The 22,240-nt window shown below is 39.6% G+C and overlaps 1 protein-coding gene, 1 long non-coding RNA gene and 1 pseudogene across 2 annotated transcripts; 1 reads left to right on the top strand and 2 right to left on the bottom strand.

The window, feature by feature from the left end:
- The first annotated feature begins 6,695 nt into the window (after positions 1-6,695).
- On the top strand, positions 6,696-10,748 carry LOC138306707 (uncharacterized). Its single transcript, XM_069247169.1, has 4 exons — positions 6,696-7,073; positions 7,725-7,861; positions 8,272-8,357; positions 9,222-10,748. The coding sequence occupies exons 1-4, from the start codon at positions 6,876-6,878 to the stop codon at positions 10,298-10,300; spliced, it is 1,500 nt and encodes a 499-aa protein (XP_069103270.1). The 5' UTR covers positions 6,696-6,875; the 3' UTR covers positions 10,301-10,748.
- On the bottom strand, positions 7,921-10,492 carry LOC138306742 (uncharacterized). Its single transcript, XR_011205904.1, has 2 exons — positions 10,356-10,492; positions 7,921-9,148 (listed from the first exon to the last, which is right to left on the bottom strand). It is a non-coding gene; the product is annotated as an uncharacterized lncRNA (long non-coding RNA).
- Positions 10,749-13,756: 3,008 nt separating the features above from the next.
- Positions 13,757-22,240, bottom strand: part of LOC138305724 (uncharacterized) — a 31,475-nt pseudogene continuing 22,991 nt past the window's right edge.

Genomic DNA, 22,240 nt, shown 5'->3' with positions numbered 1-22,240 from the left:
ACACAGGTATACTAGTCTCATAAAACACACCATGCACGTCATACACGCTACAACACATACATGGGAGGCCGTTATTACATGACCCTGGCTGTAAATAGGATTTAATCAAACTGTTAAACTACTGTTTCTTTGACAACACATGGTACATCTCACTTAACAACTCTACCATAGTCCGTAGCAACTTCATTTTCATTACCGTTATCATCAAGATCATCATCATTTGTACAAAGTACCTCAGTCCTGTCTCTTCTAGTATTAATGGCATAAAACGATGATTCAGGCGAACAAGTTGCGAAACGTTTCTTTGATGGTAGAGCAAAGGAAACGTCACTCACCTCAACTGGACTGAATGATCGTATCCTGCGCCTGGTTTTTAATGGTGTTGAAGCAAATGGTGGAGTTGACAAAGAGGGATATGGAAAAACAAACTCAGCGCTCAGCATAACCGGAGTGGGAAGACTGGTTCGCCTGTTGTCCGTATGGGGTGTGTTGCTTGGTATTTTCGGCGACATGCTTCAGTGATATAAAACTATACAATTGACAAGTTTCACGATGCAAGAAGAAAATACAAGAATATACCTCAGTCACCCAAAACACTCACAAACAAAAAAAAACTTAAAATAATCATTTTACTATATAATCAAACGTTACAAACGGCGACGTTTTTATTCCTTTCATGACTGATCAAGCAATTTTTAAACTAGGGCTGAGACTATAAAAGGAAAGAGGCGGAGATTAAATTTGAAACTGTCTGGATTTTAAGCTGCAGTTCCGTGTATGGTTTGTTATTTGTATTTGTGTTAAGTTCACGTACATTCTTCAAGACATAGCTTGGCATTGTTTCTCTTTGTCCACACAGTTCCATGATTCTCCTTTCTGCCCATTTGTCTATTTTTCTTTGCAAGATATCTTTGGTCTAACCACAACTCCCGTCCTGACAACATGCTCCATTTATATAGGTCTTTGTTTAGTTTCTGAGTTTCTCGAACATTTTGTCTTGATTCAGTAACACAATGTGTACAAAAACAATGAAAACCTTCAGAATGTCGTTAAGCATTTCGTTCCGTCACAGGACTGCCAATATTAACACTTCCTGCCTAGTTATGTGAACATTGAGTATCAGTTCTCACCCAATAAAATGGCAGGGATAACATCACCACTGGTTTTCAATATCTCTATACCACTGTTAACATGTATACTGTTCACTTCCTGGTCAGTGACTCGCTGGTTTTAAATTACTGCACCATCAACATCCCTGTCATTATCTGCAAATGAAGCTTGTATTGTTTTCACTTGTTCTTCAGTTACCCTTATCAGCAGATTTCGTTTTTTCATTCTCAATTTTTAGCTCACCTGGCCGGAAGCTTCTCAAGTTTGATGTTATTTATTTGGCGTCATGTTCAAAAGATGACCAGGAAACTGTCCTTTGTTCCATATATCAAACATCTGAAGGATATGTGCTCGAAGGCGCTGAACATTTTACGTGTTCTTTCCCATTCTGATTGGGGTGCAGACCGTGAAATGCTTCTGCGTATCTACCGGACACTTATTAGATCTAAACCTGACTTTGCCCTGCAGGTTTATATATAATCAACAAACTAAATAAAACTAAATCATCAAGCATAAGTCTGTTCACAATTAAAAGCTGATAACTCCAAACAAAATTCAACAATCCATAGGAATCATTTGATTGTCCATCTTCTAAAATTCTTCCATTACCACTTAACACTGGTAGAATTAGATACGCTTCAGGTATGAATAACTCTTTTTCTTTCTTTTCTTGGACAACTGGAAAATTCCTCCGATTTGTTGGCTTTCTTGACATTTTAGATGACATTTCAAAGATGAAACATTTTCACAATGTTCCTGACTACAGTACTCTTCTTCGGACCTTGTATGCAACGTATATCCCTCCACATGTCGGTGACGATCTGGTACTCCCGAGTAAATCCTTTGGGCATCTTTGATACCACGATTTAAATTCCTTTCATATATTTTAAATCACAGCGGAATACTATTACTCCTCTTTCAAATTGGCCTTCGAAATACCATAACATTAACCATGAAAAGTTATTTTCGATTAAAACTTTTTATCACTTTCACCACATTTACATAACTATATGGTTGATCCTCAATATATATAGCATTTATTAGCCACATCACGGGCTACCGTAAATCCCAATGTTTAAGGCAAATCCCAATTGCCACAATTAATCCCAATCGTAACTGTAAATTCAAATGGTAAACGTAATATCAAACTGCAACCATAAATCCAAATCGTAACTTTAGATCCCGATGGCAAACGTAAATCCCACTCGTAACTGAAAATCCAGAATGAATATCGTATCTATATAGGTAAACACAAAAACTCTTTTGCCCCAGGTATTTTCATTTACTGTACATTATATACTCCAAATACTTTTAAACTTCAGGTTTACACTTGTATCCCATGAAAATAACTTTATTCTTATTTAATTCTCATAATGAGAATTTTTGCGACATTGAATTTTGGATCTACAGTTCCACCAATGCGTCAAATCTTTATGATCCTTCAGAATAATCCAACATTTGAAATGCACTTTTTATCAATATATCACTATCTTGTGTTTCAATAAAAAATAATTTCCAAATATAACGCACAAACTACCGGATTGTAGACATACACTTTCAGAACTGACTTATATTCCCAAACTATAGAAACATCAATTATGTACTGAACTGGCCTAGCACACATTATTCTATCTTCCACTTTTTCGGGGCTTATATTACTACTTTTGCTCGGTTCGGACAACACGCTGTAACTCTGTCGTCGTTTGCTGGATGAGTCCCCAAATTAAACATAGGAGCTGTGGTGGAATTGCTCCTCTATTTCTTAAACCCTGGATGGCAGCTAATGCTTTTTGTAGATCACTTTGTATAGTCTCCGCGAGTTGATGATTGTACGTCCTGGACCTGCCACTAGACTATTTTGTGCTGTTTGTAGCTGTAGAAGATTTTCAATTTATGCATCAATACTGGCTAAACTCCGTTCTGTTACACTTATATAAACTTATGATAGTTGAATCAACTTAAGTTATAATAAAATAATAAATATCTTTTGTTTAACTTCAAAATTCAATATTGTACATTATATAAATACAATGTTCTACAACATGTTAACTAAATTTAATATATATATATATGATAAACCAATTCTTTGAGTCCTTCATACACAGCATCTATGAGTGGCACACCTTCATATTGACGTTCGCTACACCAACGTTACCACAAAGCGTAACTATTAGTTACCAGCATAATACTGTCACCGTCTACATATCAAATCTATTGAGCTATATTTTGCGAATATAGACGGATCACATCCTTGGACAGGACAAGGCATCCCCGAAGGATTACATTGAAGACGGATATCAGTTTCCAGGTCCAACAACTCCCTGCGGTTTACAAACACATCCACAGAATCCATATCTGTAAGATATAAAAACTCCTTTCCAAAGAACAGGCCGGTGAGTATATGTAGCAGTATGTGTAGCGCTAAGAGGGCACCAAAAGGGAGCAGCATTATCTCTTATTATCGATGATTAAGAATCGCTTGTTCGTAGTTCGAATAATTTCGGAACTAATATAAACTTACCGAAAGCCGCTGCGCATGCGCCAATCCAATGTTAATAACGTGAAATGGGTCTCAGTCGCTGACCAGTTCCTCGGTCCCCAGACAATGTTTCCCGTGCACCATGAACATACACGAGTACAAGACACGACAACCAACACGTACATGCTATAAATAGCACAGATAAAACCCAATGTCACTACCGACAGAGGGCGCTACATATAAACAACTATTATTAGACAACAACATGGCAGCCAAGCCGACAGCCACGATCATGTCAACACGATAACCAACTCAATCCTGCTACATCTGAAATAATTGACCATTATTGTTTATACTAGTATATGGTCTAAAGTGAAAAATTGTCCGACTACCACCACGTGGAGGTTTCCTCTTTAGGTAGTCATATATATGTAACATATTTTGGTTAATTCAGAATTCAGATGTTATTGTAACCAAAATGTCTATAATAAATTCTCTTTGTCACTCCTTCTCAGTATTGGTGATCCTGAGGTTGATTGTCTCCCCTGCATTGGTGAATGGTGGGATCCAGCTGGCCTTTCCTGTAGTCGGACTTCCTAGCAGACTTCGACTTTTTTGCATGTTCCTTATACTGTTCAGCTACTGATGCCAGACTTCTCTTTCGGACCGTTGGTATGTATTGGTATTCCCGTTGATAGATTTCCTCTGTGCTGAGTTGATTGAGCTTGTGCTTGACCTCCCCACACTGAGTACCACCAAAATATTGAACTTTCTGCTGTATGGCTATGCCTGCGGTGTTGTTAAGTGTTAATATTGTATTATCCAATCTTCCCTCTGCATTTCTCCCGAAGTTCTGGTGCTTTGGTAGAGCCACATTTATGCTCCGATGACAGCCTTCATTCTTCTGGGTAGATGTGTTTAGCCTCATTGATGTGACAGCTTCTGTGCTGAGTCTCATTTTGAGGAGCTCTAATAGTAAACTCTGGTCTTCTGGTGTCATCTGAAGGTGATGTATCTGGTTCGAACTCAGGAACATTGAACGTAGCCACCAGTTGTCGCCGTCATCTCCAGAGCACACTACAGAATGTTGTTTGCATTGAGCACAGTCACCAGCATAGCACAAAACAGTGGCATCTAGCACGGAGAGTAACAGGCTTGTGGTAGTGTCTTTATGGCCCTTGTGTGTTTTCATCCATGACTTGAAAACCAAACTACTTCTGGCTTTCAAGTCTTGTGAAAATATATTCTGCACATGTGCTCTCATCTGTCTGGTACGGCCTGGAAACATGGACTCGCTGAACTTAGCACTGTTACATTTCCGGAACTGTGCTCTGCCAACGTTTGTTGGGTCAGCCAGTCTCTCCACTTTCCACATTGGATGCAAGGCTTTCATGGCTTCCTCCAGGCCTTTGGCTCCCGTTCCTCCCCATCCGTCGTAGCATATCTTTATCAGCACACCCTGACTGGTAAGCTGGTCTCCGATGTCCTTTCCCATGGCATACTCGGAAAGGCCGTCATGTCGTTCGATGTTGGCTGTACAGTCAGGGTGACCACCAGGACACTGGACGTCATAGCCTTTCCCTCTCAGCCAAGCACCTGTCCAGCACAGTTTGTTGTGCAGAGCACGGCCCAGTATGTACTGTTTTTGTGTACATGTCTCGATACCGAGGCTGTTTCCCTGAGAGGCATTCAGTCCGGGCTTCTTAGCACAGCCAAATGTTGTGCTGTTGTATCGGCCATCTACTGCTAGTCCAATGGTGCTCGGTGACTCGTCTCCTCTCAGGGTGTTGGCTTCTACCACCAGTTTGGTCTTCTCTGACATGTCTTTTTTATTCAAGGCTGTAATATCTCTCGACACTTGGTTTGCTTGGCGCTGCATTCCACTCATGGCCCCTGCTGGTATATCCAGGTGTCCTAAATTCAGTCGGGCTCCTTTGGTGCTGACAGCCTGGCCACACAAAGCTGAGGGCAGGTACTTGTTGATTAAGGCTGGCTTTGGTCCGCGGTTGTTCTAGTCCACTTCCCTGTACAGCTTGTACAGTGGTGACCTGTATTGACACTTATCACATTTCACAGCACAGCTCCATCCCAGGGCCCTCCTACGCTCAGTGTCCAGTTTAAAGTCTGGTACTTGGCAATTCTGGTCTGTCTGTGAGGCATGGAGGCTTATCACATTGTTCCACATCTTCACCATTAGCACAACATCTACAATTCGGTTTCCTTCTATTTCAGGAATTTCTGAGTCTGGCTCTTTTGGTGGACTGCATGCAGGACGCAGGATCCTTGTTGGACAGGGTCGGTCAGCAGATACCAGGGATAGGCCGTCTGAACTAGGCTTGGTTACCAGATCCATTTCCTTGGTAGTCAGTCTTCTGGTAAGCACTGGTGTCGTTTCCCTTGGTACAGGTGTGATGGATTCTTTCCTTGATGTCTGTCCCTTATTTGTTGGTACATTACCAGGCTTGAAATAAGTTTGTCTTCTCAATCTTTCTCCTTTCATGTTGGCTTTTACTGTTGCAAGTAGCAGTGGTCAGTCTGTACTGGTCAGAAGTTCTCAGGACAATGAATTTAGGTGATGTGTAAATATTGTGATATACACAATCATTGTCTGTATCAGAACAATCATCAGTTGTGTTTTAAGTCCTTTGCAAAGCGGCTTTAGAAACCGCAGAGGAACGGTAGACCATTTAGTTAGACTAGAAACATTTATACGAGAAGCCTTTGCCATGAAAGAACATCTTGTGGCCGTATTCTTTGACCTTGAAAAGGCATACGACACAACTTGGCAATATGGAATCATGAACGATCTCCATGATATCGGTATACGTGGTAATTTGCTAAAGATTATTTCAAATTTTATATCTGACAGGCATTTCAAAGTTCGAACGGGTTCAACTTATTCAGAAACACAGAAACAGGAGATGGGTGTCCCTCAGGGTGATATCCTGTCAGTCACACTTTTTGGCTTAAAAATTAACAGCGTAACCAAATGTCTTCGTCAATCTACAGAAGGGTCTCTATTTTTGGATGATTTCTTGATCTGCTACAGATCAAGGAATATGCACACTATAGAACGACAACTACAACAATGTTTAGGCAAATTACAAAATTGACCGATCGCCAAACTCCGCCCACATCTTTTATTGACCAATCAAATAATTCGTCTATAGCTGTACGCGGCTGCGATAATTTCTGCTGTTGCTATGTCTGCCAAGCGCACGGTTGTTACGCATATGTAAGCTAAAGCTATGATGTATAAATAAAGGTTTAACTGCGGTAAAAAAAGATGGGGAAAAGGTGTGCTTATGGAGTTTGTAATTCAGATAACCGGTATCCAGAGAGAGTAGTAGGGGTGCAATTTATTCCGTTTCCAAAACCTAAGAGTAATTTGGATCGTTGTCTACGTTGGATCAAGGCATGTAACCGCCCTCACGATCAGCTCAACGTCAACAAAGTAACAAAGAACACCTTTATTTGTTCGAAGGTAAGTTATGATAATATAGCGTTTTCGTTTGATATATTTAATAAAAATCGTAATTTAATGCGCGATTCTTCAAATACGAGTGAATTACTAAGTACCTCTGCCGCTCTGAGCTCGCATAAATAACGTTAAACTTTCTACACTTCCTTTCCCGTCGGCCAAATTATAGAAAATATGTTTAAAAGGGCTATTAAATACACTATAAGCTTACATGTCAACTACCTAGATACCCAGCTTCAGAATGTGTGACTGTATAACATGTGTAACACACATGTGCGAAAAAGGACACGGGTATTACATGTACCGGGCAGGGGTTGACTTGAACAGCAGGTATCGCGTGTAAATTTGACACGTGTATTCTACCTGTGAATGAATATACAGACTACGAACGGAAGTGTTACGTAACAGACCTGATGTATGAACTTTTAATTATTATGATTATTAACACCTGTCATCGGTAATGGGGAGTGGATGTATAGGTATATACACGTTGTACATCTATAATATCGTGAGTCTCTTACATGTTAAATATATAATCATGGACTGCAAATACAGCGTGTATGCATATATATGTATGTGCTTGAATTGAATAAACAGACGTTCCCGATGCCTTAGTAGGAAAATCACTTTTTTTGTTTATTCTTTTCTCATTAGCACTTCCACGGAGAATCGGGTCCAACTGATTCGTTTCCTGATCCCATACCACACACATCAAACGGACACGTGTCTCTGCCAAGTCCTGCTAGACAGCCACCGAAAAGGAGAAAGCTTGTCCTGTCTTCTTTATCAAGGTGCTTGATTTATATCCTATTTAATTACGTAAATTGGTATTTTAACACTCGGAACAGTGATGCTTTTATCCATTTATTTCTCAACTTAATACGGCATATATCACTCTTCAAAGTTCAAAGAAGTTTACCAAACACTAAATCCATTATTAGCATCTGTGTCTGTGACCAGTAATGAATGAACATTAAATTTAAATTAATCATATATCCAGCTGGACATCATGGCCATCTTTACCGTTCTAAATATCGTTTTTTCAAACTTAAAAGAGATAGTATCATGTAACTGTAACAAACATTACTATAAGTGCAAGGACTTCAGGAAACATTTGAAGGGCTATGTATATATATGAATCTATAAAGTAAAAGCATGTTCATTTCATATTAATTACAATGAGATGTTTTCTTTAATTAAGTGCGACATGTGAGACACCTGCAGAGGATGATTTACCACTTGATGTAAAGAAAACACAAGAAAATGCCAGTCAGACTGAAAGTCCATGTATGTATACATTTTCAACATTTATTTATGGCCAAGAAAGGCCGAACATGTTCAAAATAAATATTTGAAAGTTTGGAGAGCATATCGCTCATACACTTTTGGTTTGGTTTAATTCTCTCTATAAATGTTTCCTTTGGTGTGAATACAACAAAGTCACAAAACTCAGCACCTGTTACTAGCAACTGTCCTTGCACTTGCGTGTAATAGGAGTGGTTTTCCCTAAGTTTCACACATGATTCTCTTTCTTCCAAACAGAAGTTTGGCAATGATAACGCCTCTTCTATTTTCATTTGCCTGGCACTGAATGGACATTTGATTTCTAAAATGCCGGTCTTGCCATTTTCACAAACTTTCCCGTCTGGTGTAGCCCCTAAATGTGGAAATTCTGGATTTATTATAAGTCCACAATCATGTACGTGATTACCAGCCTTTGCTACATAAGCTTTCCGCGCATTTTTTTCTTTTCTTTTTCCATACTCCATGGCGGCACAGCTTTGATTTTTGTTAAAAAGTAACCTGCTTAAATATTTGTCAGAGATTGTTTTTCTGTGCATAACCTCATGGAATTTTGATGCTGTTATCCTTGTTTGCCGAGCCTCAAACCATTGTGGACACTGTGCCTGATCCCGGGTACATTCCTCTAATTCCTGAGCTTTTTCTTGCGATATTACGATATCTGCAGGGAGGGGGTGGTATTCCTCTGGTAAATGTATAGGTGCTTTCTTTGGAAAAGGCAGATCTCCGCATACTGTATCTACAGAAGGCACATGTTTTGCTTCATAGAATTTTGCCTGAAAAAATAAACAACAAAAAAAACATTACTTTAAAATGCACATTTATACTTTATTTGTCTTTTAATTTCAGATACTGACCCTTTAGAGTTCATGGGTATTACTTGTGAAAACGAAAGATTGAAAAGAGAGCTGTCCATCTTAATTTTGGATACAGAAAATGAGAAAAGGAAAGGTGCAGTTGTGGACGCGGCAAATCAGACAGATCACACAGAAAACTTTGACGTTCGGAGTTTGATAACCAATCCTACAAGGTTGAAATATTACACAGGATTTACACCAGAACAGTTCCGCGGCATCCAAAAGTTCCTTATCCCTGATGATGAAGCCATACCTATTGCATTCCCCAAAAATAGGACAAAGGAAATAATGGCTATTGAAATATGCAACCAACTACTGTTGACTCTCATGAAACTGCGACACAACTTTGATTACGCAGATCTAGGATACAGATTTGGACTAAGCAAGCAAACTGTCGGGGTGATATTTACCCAGTGGGTAAATTACATGTATCTCAGATTTGGGGAAGTCTCAATTTGGCCACCAAGGGATACAATATTTAGGATGATGCCTAGCAAGTTTGCTGAGGAGTTTCCTACAACATTTGCTATTATGGATTGTACAGAAATAAAAATATGCAAACCATCCTCCTTGAAAGCACAATCACAGACATACTCTGACTACAAATCTACTAATACTTTAAAAGGTCTTGTAGCCTGTGACCCATGGGGTTCCATCATTTTCTCATCTATGCTATTTTCTGGTGCGATATCGGACAAGGCAATATTTGAGGAATCTGGTTGCAAGAAAATGTTAAAAGATTTGGTAGAAATAGGATTCCTGAATGAAGGAGATGGTATAATGGCTGACAAGGGCTTTAATATAGAGTCAGATGTCACTGAATGTGGCCTAAAGCTAAACATTCCACCTTTTGCCCGTGCAGGTGTACAGATGAGCCAAAGTGATGCTTTGCTTACCAAAAAAATTGCAGCACATCGCGTGCACGTGGAAAGGGCAATAGCCCGAATCAAACGTTTCAAAATTTTATCTGGGCGAGTCCAGCTCAGTCTTCTAACAGTTATAAATCAGATTTGGTATGTGTGTTCATTCCTTACTAATTTCTTTATGCCCTGTATACAAGACAAGGAATGAATTAAAAACAATGTGTGGTTGATTTACATTTGACGTTATGTTTTGTAAAGCTTACATGTGTACTTAGTCCGCTGCCAACACCAACTTGACCTAAATGTGTATCTACAATCCTAGTTGGTTTCACTGCTACGTAACTGATAGGGAAGTTCATCAGTGATTTCAGGTGTTCAATATCTTTTTCCTCAACCTTGATTTTCCTGTAAAAGTAATATGGCAAATTTTGTAAAATTCATAGTAAAATTGTTTCTTAAATGTGTAAAAAAAACAATATGTCTTTCTATTTTTATGTTACCATAATTGTCATTGAATAAAAGTTATATACAAGTAATGAGTAATTAATCAAAAGATCGAGCTATATTGTCAGAGAAATATATTCAAGGGATATATGTATATGCATGTATATATGTGTATTGATATGTTACATTTAATAAAATGTATCATATGCGTACCGGCAATCTTTGATTGTGTTTTTGTGTGTTGTTGTGTTTTCTGTCGGGTTTAGGTTGTATTATAGTCATGTGTGGTACAGCCTCAGGTGTTATTTTTGATCCTCTTGGTATAGACCATTGTTGTTGGAAACATGTACTAGACAAATCCGCGGGAACATCCGACAGACCCATCATTTGCCACTGTGTCAAAGCAGTAATCAATCCGACAACGTGGGAACAACATCCGCTCGCACTGTTTGAAATACAAGCAGAATTACATAATGTACGATTAAAATCAACATTTTATTTATGCTCATTTTCAGCGTAAGATCAAAACAAAGTAATATATATGTGCTCTAATATAAACAAAGGCTGGGTGGTGGTCTACAAGTAACCACACATGGCCGTAATAAACATCGTAATCAGGTAAGTGCCCTGGTACCTGACGCTAATTAAATACCGACTCAGTGGGATGCTATACTGTAATCACGGTCCCCAATCAAGGTAGGTGTCAAATAAAGTTGTAAATAATTGGTGTCAAGGGTTTTCTGTGCAATTTGTCAGTAAATTGACTACGTACATTGTATAATATTTATGTCGTATTATATACTATGTATGCAAGGCAAACTTCCGATCGAGCTACAAACAACATACGCACCTTCAAATGACATTTACTATAGATTCTACACACTGTTACACGGAAACCTTTAATAATTAGAATGCTTGGATTTTACTATTAATTGGGCATATGTTTGGGATAAGCTTACATGAATACTGTACAATCGCGCAAACGTATACTGAATATATTTGCAATGACAATGATTATAAACATGTACGGTAAGCTACATAAAAAATGTATATATCTGTTGAGTTTGAAAGAAATTGCCGACTTGGAATTCATAATAAAAAGTCAAAATAAAATAAAGACAATATATACATACCCAGCAGTACATGAACAATGAGAGAGGTCCAGCTTCCCCGGAGAAATGTCAATGTTGATTTTATGCGGCGATTCGGTTTTTCGTTGACTCCGATGACATTTTGCGGACACGTGGATGATATCAACTGATTTGTAAAGATTAACATTCTCAAAATACCCTTCACTGAAGTACTTAAATCCCTGTTGCCTTGATTTGAGTGTTATTTTCAATTCTTTCAGATAATTTAAAGAGAAATCTGATGGTAAGTCGGTAAGCGATGTTCTACGTGATACTGCTGCAGCCGCCATCTTTGTGAAAGCTTGGCAGACGTAGCAACAGTATCTAAGTAAGATAATTGGGGGCGTGGTTAAGGGTCGTATGGCGATCGGTCAATTGGGCTGACGAAAATGGCTTTAGATTTTCAAGATCAAAAACTGTCTGCATGCATTTCTGTCAAAAACGAAAACCACACAACGACCCAGACCTCACACTCTATGGAATGAAAATACCAGTAGTTGAACAAACTAAATTTCTTGGGATTAATATTTGATTAGAAACTGTCCTTTGTTCCACACATAAAACATCTGAAGGATAAGTGCTCGAAGGCGCTGAACATTCTACGTGTTCTGTTCTATTCTGATTGGGGTGCAGACCGTGAAATGCTTCTGCGTATCTACCGGGCACTTATTAGATCAAAACTTGACTAGGGCTCGATTGTCTAAGAATCGGCTCGCAGCTCCTATCTACAGATGCTTGACCCTATCCAGAATCAGGGACTGCGTCTGGCACTTGGACCTTTTCGAACAACACATGTGAAGAGTCTCCATGTGGAAGCTAATGAGCCATCTCTAGACGATCGACGAAAGAAATTATCCTTACAGTATGCTGCTCAACTGAAATCCAATCCCAAAAACCCCGCATTCGATCTTGTATTTAATCCACAACACCAAGACATATTCAGACAAAATCAAAAGCTCATACCAACATTTGGCATCAGAAGTTCAAAGTTTTTGCAGGAACTAAATATAAATTTCGACACTATTGACGAGTACACCATATCGGATATACCACCATGGCTCATTCAAACACCTGATATCAATTTATCTTTGCATTAGAGGGCATCAGAGCTTTCCCTGATCATGTTAAGATCTACACTGACGGCTCAAAAGATGGTGATAAAGTTGCGGCAGCATGCTGTACATCTAATCACTGTTCCTCTATCCGACTTCCAAATGTTGCCTCCATTTTCTCTGCGGAAGCTTGTGCTATCGGTCTGGCTCTTGACCACATCGAAGAACACCGCATTGAAAAGGCAATCGTCTGTTCAGACTCTCTTTCGGTTCTTCAGGCTTTGAAATCAAGATGCCCTAGAAATACTCTAATTCAAAATCCTTTAATCCGAACATTTCGATTATCTTCTAAAACTCAAATTACTTATCTCTGGATTCCCAGTCATGTGGGTATAAAGGGGAATGAAAAGGCTTATAAAGCAGCTAAGTCTGCTCTTCGCCTAGCACAAACAGATTTACACCGACATCAAACCTTTAATTCAGTCAGCCATCAAACACAATTGGCAACAAAGGTGGTCTACCGAAACAAACAATAAACTGTTTAAATCCAACCTACACTTAATCCTTAACTGTCCAGTCGGAGAGACCGCAGAGAGGAAGTTGTTCTCTCTCGGCTCCGAACTGGACACACATATTTTACACATTCCTATCTATTGAGAGGGGAGGATCCTCCCACATGTCATGCATGTGATTCTCCTCTCACAGTGAAACATATTTTAGTGCACTGTATTGATTTTAAGCACATACGAGATAAGTACTACGAGGTCTCCGACATGTACACTTTGTTTCATGCCGTGAGACATAATCGTATTTTAAACAGAATATGAACGTTTTCTCATCATATCATATCATCGTATCAACTCAACATTTCATCAACTTTGTGCATGAGTTTTCTCATGTGTTTTAGCCAAAACTATTTTATCTCCTGCAAACCTTTTTTTTATCTAATAAACGTTTACAATCTATGTTTTAGTCCTTACCTGCCTTTTCTTACCCTGATCTTTTATCTGATATTAATGCATGACTTGTAGTATGGCCCTAAATGACCTTAGTTGTCAATGGGCCGTAAAACTCAAACAAACAAAAAAACTGCTTTTCCATGTATACTGCAAAATGTACAAAAGAATCAGTTACAAAATTGTAAAGCATCAGTATTGCAATTGTGTCTCTTTTTGGATATTCCAGTATCAAAGTTCAGACAGAACTGTTTCTAAAATCGAGTACCGTTAATGCAATTGAGTAAAACATTTATGAATAACTTGGCATTGAAAATATTTTTTTACTCTGCAATGTATGTTTTTTTTTTATCTTACCTTCATAAAGCAGGAATGTACGTGCAATCTCCCTTCTCTTTGATTCCACATCAGTCCTGGAGATACCCAACAATGTTTCTCCTGTCAGATGTCTTTCTGCAAACTGTAATTTAGTAAAAAAAAAATAGCAATAAATGCAGTAGGATTTGATTTTAACATTAAGTGAAAGTTATATGTAAAAAAATCCCCAAGAACCAGTTTGCAGAGCATGTTGCACTTCTGACATCAGAAGGCTTTAAGTTACAGAGAATGCATTGAATAATTGAATATTTAACAAATCATAAATTGACATTTGGAAAATAGGGAAAAAATAGATAAGATGGAAACATAAAAATTAAATAGGTCAATAAATTTTACAGAATTCATCATGATTGAGACTTATTTAACCCTGACTTACCATCAAACAATACACTCCACAGTTGCAGCTGTCTTGTTGTTGAGCGTGGTGTTCTTTGCGTGGTCTTTGGTCTCTAAATGCCAGGATGTTTTATACACCAGAGTTTTATTGACATGATTTCTGTAAATGATATGAAAAATTATACATGTATATATGTATATTTTTAGCCCACCATCATCAGATGGTGGGCTATTCAAATCGCCTTTCGTCCGTCGTCCGTCCGTTAACAATTCTTGTTACTGCTATTTCTCAGAAAGTACTGAAGGGATCTTTCTAAATTGCATTTTGGGACCGATCGCTCAACATGATGGCCGAACGGCGGCCATCTTGGATTTTGGTAGTTAAAGTTTGTTACCACTATTACTCAGAAAGTACTGAAGAGATCATTCTCATATTTCATATGTAGGTTCCCCTAGGATCCAAGTTGTGCATATTGCATTTTGGGACCGATCGGTCAACAAGATAGCTGACCGGTGGCCATCTTTGATTTTGATAGTGAAAGTTTGTTACGTCAATATAGTTCCCAATATGTATGTTTCACCTATGGTCACCATCGAAAGCTGGGTCTCACTGTCCCGAGACTGCGACGTTGCACTGGTCTCCTTGCGGATGCACACCACTGCCACTATTGGGGAAGTGATTCATAGTGCGTTCGCGTCGAATATCAGTGTAGTGAAGGGCTCTTCACATAGATAGTCTAATTCTGCGCCAACCTGTTATGCCGTGGGTTTGCGATCTCGGGGGTAAGAAGCCCTCCCTATTTCTTCCTTTTATTTAGAACCTTGGTCTGTTTGTATAGAGCTTATGCCAAGGCGTCCGTCCGTTCCGTCGACCGTCGTCCGTTCCGTCACAATCGTGTTGTGTTACCAATGGTTGTATCTTTATAGTTGGGGATTATGCTCAATTGTACAAATGAGTGGTCTGACCTTTTTTTTACCGGTGCACTGGTCTCTTGCGGATGCACACCACTTTTGGGGGTGTGATGTGCGTCCGCGTGATATCAGTGTAGCTGAAGGCTTTCACAGTAGCTCCAATTTGAGCCAACCTGTTTGCCGTGGGTTGCATCTCGTATCCGGGGGAAGAAGGTCCTGGTGGTTGAATAGGTTTTGCTCTTTTTTCTTCCTTTTTTTTTTACTGCTACACACTACTTTGGCTTCAGACTCCGTTTAGACGAGAGGTAATATGGGCCCTGTATTATCAATCGGCTGGTCATGCCGAGCCCTTGGTTCGTAGATCTCCAAGAAGGCGGTGGCTTAGGGTCAATCGTGAGTTTAATTTGGATTGTCTTGATTCTAATCGATCTTGCGAGCGTGCTGTCGCAAGCTTGATTTGAATTATGTTTGTTCGAAATATCCTTCCGAGTATACTATCTGTGTAACCCTGACACTTTGACATTGAATATCCATGTCATCATGAGTGTCCCCCTGTTGGGCTCCGAGGTGGGTGGGGGCACAGCTAGCGAATAGTATAATCTCTTAAAGATGTCTTCCCAAAACAAACAAAATGAACTACATCAAAAATCTCCCCAAAAGGAATCAACCACAAATCAACAAACAAAAAGCGGTACAACAATCACATTCCCACAGTTTCTGGTCATGTCCTCTACACAGAGCGGCAAGACCACTGCAGGTGTATCACCCTTAATATTGCGAAAGGGCATCAAAGGCATTGCCGGCGATGTCAAATCTGTTAAGCCTTTGGGATCGGGTGATCTCCTAATAGAGGTTTTCCGCAAGCAACAAGCGGAGAACCTCCTTGGAACCACCAGTTTTGCCGGCCTCACTGTGTGTGTAAAACCACACTCATCATTGAATTGCAGCAAGGGGGTAATCAGGTGCCCAGCCTTGCGCAATGACAATGAGGCCGACATACTGTCATACTTCAAGGAGGAGTGCCATTCCGGTCACGTACGTGAAGAGAATCATGACCAGAAAGAGTGGGAACTTGGTCCCAACACACACTTTCATATTGACATTCGCAACACCAACGTTACCGCAGAGCGTAACTGTTGGTTACCAGCGTTATGCTGTTACCGTCTACATTCCAAATCCATTGAGGTGCCGTAACTGCCAGAGGTACGGCCATCATGAGAACAATTGTAGACGGAAAATGGTATGTCAGTACTGTGGCCGTGAAGGTCACGATGAAAAAGACGAATGTGACATTGTCAACCGTCACTGCGTCAATTGCGGGGGTGACCATGCTGCGTCTGCTCGCACCTGTCCCGCCTGGACTCGGGAGAGGGAGATATTACGGGTCAAATATACCCAAGGTGTCTCTTTCCCCGAGGCTAGGAGGATAGTCGAGCGTTCAGACCTGAATGTGGCAACCTATGCTCAGATCACCCGCGCAAAGACGCCTGTTGACAGTGTCACCGTCAAACATGCGTCGGTCCAGGCCTTGGTTGACAAGCCTAACTGGGACAATGATGTCCCAGATATGGCTGATGCTAAGACCTGCAAAATAATCATGGGGGACCCGAACAGGTTCAAGTCTGGTCCATATAAGCCCCAACACAAACCACAACAAAAACCACAACAAAAACCACCTGGAGCTAAAACGCCAATCCCACCGGCGTCTCCAGAACTTACACAACACCAAACACCGAACATTAGAAAAAAAGTTACTGCCGCTCGTCATAGACGTGCTACATCTTCACCGTCTATTGACGTAAAAAAACTCCCTGAGAAAGCCAAGCGACCAGCAAATACACCACCTCAGGAGCAACGCCAGACAAAAACCACCAAGGTAAAGCTGGCGAGGCTCCCTGCAATAAACAACAAACCCAGTAAGGGATCAGATGACCCTATCCTTGGACGGAACATCTATGATGTTCTATCGGACGACAGCGAGTTTGGTGACAACACATTTATCGCCACCAAACAACCTACTTCAAGTAGTCCTGTCGGTCCGACAAACTATCCTCAGGGACCAACATAGAGACAAACACCATCATACAATGGAACATACGCGGATTTAAAGCGAACATAGAAGAATTAAAACTTAAAGCGAACATAGAAGAATTAAAACATCTTATACAAACAAAAAACCCATCCATATTCTGCCTTCAAGAAATAATGCTGAAAGACACCATCAATCTCCGACAATTTACACTATACACCAAAACTCCAACAACAGGTGGCCGCCCATCAGGTGGTGTGGCGGTGCATAAAAACGTTCCTCACAGACACATTCAGTTAAATACCACCTTACAAGCTGTTGCTATAAGCGCAACTCTTCACCGAAAAATAACAGTCTGTTCTATATATTTACCTCGAAATACTCCATTTAGTTGTGATGAACTGAGTAACATCGTATCACAACTACCAGTGCCATATATTATCATGGGTGACTTTAACGGTCATAATAGCCTCTGGGGCTCCCCAGGCACTGACGATAGAGGTAGACGTATCGAAGATTTTATTAATAAAAACAGCTTATGTCTTTATAACACCAATGCCCCAACATATTTACACCCTGCCTCTGGCTCGCTTACCCACATTGATTTATCGTTGTGCCATCCATCAATTCTTCTGGATTATGATTGGATGGTCAACGGTGATCTCTGTGGGAGCGATCACTTTCCAATTATACTTAAAAACATAGGGTCACCAAAACTTGAGGAGCCTATTCCTCGTTGGAATCTACATAAGGCGGACTGGGTTCAATTTAAAATTTGTGCGCAGAGGAGCTCATTGAGGATACATTTTTGAACCTCGATGACCCCATTAAAATTTTCACAGAAGCGCTCACTTCTATCGCTACAAAAACCATACCAAAATCCGTGCCAAAACCTACAAAGTTTCGTCTCTCAAATGATTCATTTATCAATAGATCTGGTAGAAATTCCGCTCTGAGGCGGTACTTGGCTTCGCCAACCGTCTCAAACTATAACAATTTTAAAATTTGGAGAGCAAAAGCTCGAAGGTCTATCAAATCCGACAAGAAAAGTACTTGGAAAGAGTACGTCTCAAAAATTAATTCCAATACATCCTCGAAGAAAGTTTGGGAAATGATTGGTAAAAATCAGTGGGAAAAGAAAAACAACACCATCCTCCCACCTCATTTAACAACAATAAAATATTTTCTTCAAAATCCGAAATAGCTGACGCCTTTGCCAAAAAATTTTGCTAAAAATTCATCCATCAAAAATCATTCCAAAAAATTTCAAAAATTCAAAAAGGAAAAGGAAAAGAGACGTCTTAATTTTAAATCCTCCAATAGTGAAAGTTACAATAGGCCTTTCGAGATACCAGAATTGCTCGAGTCCCTTGAGAAATCAAAGGACTCGGCAGCTGGACCAGACGAAATTCCATACATGTTTTTAAAACAATTACCAGACTCTTCACTAAAATGTCTTAACTATATTTAACCAAGTTTACTCTTCTGGCAAAATTCCCGAGTCTTGGAAGGAATCTACTATTATACCCCTTCCGAAGCCCGGGAAAGATGCTACTGATGCCAATAACTATCGTCCTATTTCATTGACGAGTTGTATTTGTAAAACTCTAGAACGTATGATAAATACCAGATTAGTTTGGTTCCTGGAATCGAACAATATTTTAAGTCCTTTGCAAAGCGGCTTTAGAAACCGCAGGGGAACGGTAGACCACTTAGTTAGACTAGAAACATTTATACGAGAAGCATTTGCCAAGAAAGAACATCTTGTGGCCGTATTCTTTGACCTTGAAAAGGCATACGACACAACTTGGCAATATGGAATCATGAACGATCTCCATGATATCGGTATACGTGGTAATTTGCCAAAGTTTATATCAAATTTTATATCTGACAGGCATTTCAAAGTTCGAACGGGTTCAACTTATTCAGAAACAGAAACACAGGAGATGGGCGTCCCTCAGGGTGGTATCTTGTCCGTCACACTTTTTGGACTAAAAATTAACAGCATAACCAAATGTCTTGGCCAATCTACGGAAGGGTCTCTATTTGTGGATGATTTCTTGATCTGTTACAGATCAAAAAACATGCACACTATAGAACGGCAACTACAACAATGTTTAGGCAAATTACAAAATTGGGCTGACGAAAATGGCTTCAGATTTTCAAGATCAAAAACTGTCTGTATGCACTTCTGTCAAAAACGAAAACCACACAATGATCCTGACCTCACACTCAATGGAACTAAAATTCCAGTAGTTGAACAAACTAAATTTCTTGGACTAATATTTGATTCGAAACTGTCCTTTGTTCCACATATCAAACATCTGAAGGATAAGTGCTCGAAGGCGCTGAACATTCTACGAGTTCTTTCCCATTCTGATTGGGGTGCAGACCGTGAAATGCTTCTACGTATCTATCGGGCACTTATTAGATCAAAACTTGACTACGGCTCTATTGTCTATGGATCGGCTCGCAGCTCCTATCTACAGATGCTTGACCCTATACAGAATCAGGGACTGCGTCTGGCACTTGGAGCTTTTCGAACAACACCTGTGAAGAGTCTCCATGTGGAAGCTAATGAGCCATCTCTAGACGATCGACGAAAGAAATTATCCTTACAGTATGCTGCTCAACTGAAATCCAACCCCAAAAATCCTGCATTTAACCTTGTATTCAATCCACAACACCAAGAAATATTTACACAAAATCAAAAGCTCATACCAACATTTGGCATCAGAATTTCAAAATTGTTGCTGGAACTTAATATAACTTTCGACACCATTGACGAGTACACCGTATCAGATGTACCACCATGGCTCATTCAAACACCGGATATCAATTTATCTCTACATGAGAGGGCAAAATCCAGTGCATTACCCGAAGAACACAAATCCTCCTTTCGGGAGTGCATTAGGGCTTTCCCTGACCATGTTCAGATCTACACTGACGGATCAAAAGATGGTGATAAAGTTGCGGCAGCATGCTGTACATCTAATCACTGCTCCTCTATCCGACTCCCGGATATTGCCTCCATTTTCTCTGCGGAAGCATGTGCTATCGGTCTGGCGTTTGACCATATCGAAGAACACCGCATTGAAAAGGCAATCATCTGTTCAGACTCTCTTTCGGTTCTTCAGGCTTTGAAATCAAGAAGCCCTAGAAATACTCTAATCCAAAATCTTTTAATCCGAACATTTCGATTATCTTCTAAAACTCAAATTACTTATCTCTGGATTCCCAGTCATGTGGGTATAAAGGGGAATGAACAGGCTGATGAAGCAGCTAAGACTGCTCTTCGCCTAGCACAAACAGATTTGAAACTACCATACACCGACATCAAACCTTCAATTCAGTCAGCCATCAAACACCATTGGCAACAAAGGTGGTCTACCGAAACAAACAATAAACTGTTTAAAATTCAACCTACACTTAATCCTAAACTGTCCAGTCGGAGAGACCGCAGAGAGGAAGTTGTTCTCTCTCGGCTCCGAACTGGACACACATATTTTACACATTCCTATCTATTGAGAGGGGAGGATCCTCCTACATGCCATGCATGTGATTCTCCTCTCACAGTGGAGCATATTTTATTGCATTGTATTGATTTTAAACACATACGAGATAAATACTACGATGTCTCCGACATGTACACTTTGTTTCATGCCGTGAGACATAATCGTATTTTTAATTATCTCAAAGAGATCGGTATTTTAAGCAAAATATGAACGTTTTCTCATCATACATCGTATCAACTCAACATTTCATCGTTTCATCAACATTGTGCATGAGTTTTCTCATGTGTTTTAGCCAAATTTATTTTATCCCATGCAAACCTTTTTTTTTTTATCAAATTAACGTTTACAATCTGTGTTTTAGTCCTTACTTGCTTTTTCTTACCCTGAACTTTTATCCTGATATTAATGCATGACTTGTAGTTTGGCCCTAAATGACCTTAGTTGTCGATGGGCCGTAAAACTCAAACAAACAAACAAACAAACAAACATGTTTCCCTATGACCCTAGTTGTGCATATTGCATTTTTGGACTGATCGGTGATGGGCGATTGGCAGCCATCTTGGATTTTGATAGTTATCGCTATTTGTCTGCATTTACTGAAGGGATATCTCCCATATTTCATGTGTAGTTTCCCCTTGGGCTTTAGTTGTGCATAGAACCTTTGGGACTGATTGGTCAACAAGATGGCCAACCTGTCGCCATCTTGAATTTCACCGCTGATTCTCAGAAAGCAATATAGCGATTTGTCTTAAATGTCATATGTTGTATATTTGAAAAAGTTTGAAAAGCAGGGGAAAGATCCTTCTTTCCATTGTCAGACAAAGATCATTCTATGGTGGGCGCCAAGATCCCTCTGAGATCTCTTGTTTTAGTAATAATCAATGTAACTGTCCAAATTTTATTTGGTTGATATATCACAAAAATCCTCAGACAAATTCATTTATATGCGTCAAAATATACTGCAACTATAATAAATTATCTCAATGAATAAAATTTATACACAGCTTTGGTAGTTAAATGTAAAGGTATTTTTTTCAATTAAAAAAACGAGAGTGCATTGCTACCTTACCATCTATCTCATCAATTATTGCTGGTACTTGACAGTTATAATAGTCAACTAATGTACTAATTCTTATTCTTCAACAATGACGGACATCATTGTTTTAAAAATGGGTTAATTCATTATTTACCTCCAGCTGTTAATTACCCTTCTTAGCTGACACGAAGTTTCCCCTAGTGGGTTGTAAAAAAACACAGCTCCTCTTTTTGGTTCCACATTCTGTTAAACAAATAATTACCTACATGTAATATGACCTATAGACGTACCAACATTTCCTTAACACACAATAAATGTGTTTGCCCAAAACATCGTAAGGCTGGCATACTTGATTATACG

Source organism: Argopecten irradians, chromosome 13 (assembly GCF_041381155.1).
Source record: "Argopecten irradians isolate NY chromosome 13, Ai_NY, whole genome shotgun sequence".
NCBI lineage: Eukaryota > Metazoa > Mollusca > Bivalvia > Pectinida > Pectinidae > Argopecten > Argopecten irradians.
Note: the sequence above shows the minus strand (reverse complement) of the source record. Positions and strands in the feature narration are given on the sequence as shown.

Coding starts and splice junctions, on each gene's coding strand:
- LOC138306707 (XM_069247169.1), top strand. CDS start 6,876: ATGGGGAAAAGGTGTGCTTATGGAGTTTGTAATTCAGATAACCGGTAT. Junction 7,074..7,724: donor ACACCTTTATTTGTTCGAAG/GTAAGTTATGAT, acceptor TTTTCTCATTAG/CACTTCCACGGAGAATCGGG. Junction 7,862..8,271: donor GTCCTGTCTTCTTTATCAAG/GTGCTTGATTTA, acceptor TCTTTAATTAAG/TGCGACATGTGAGACACCTG.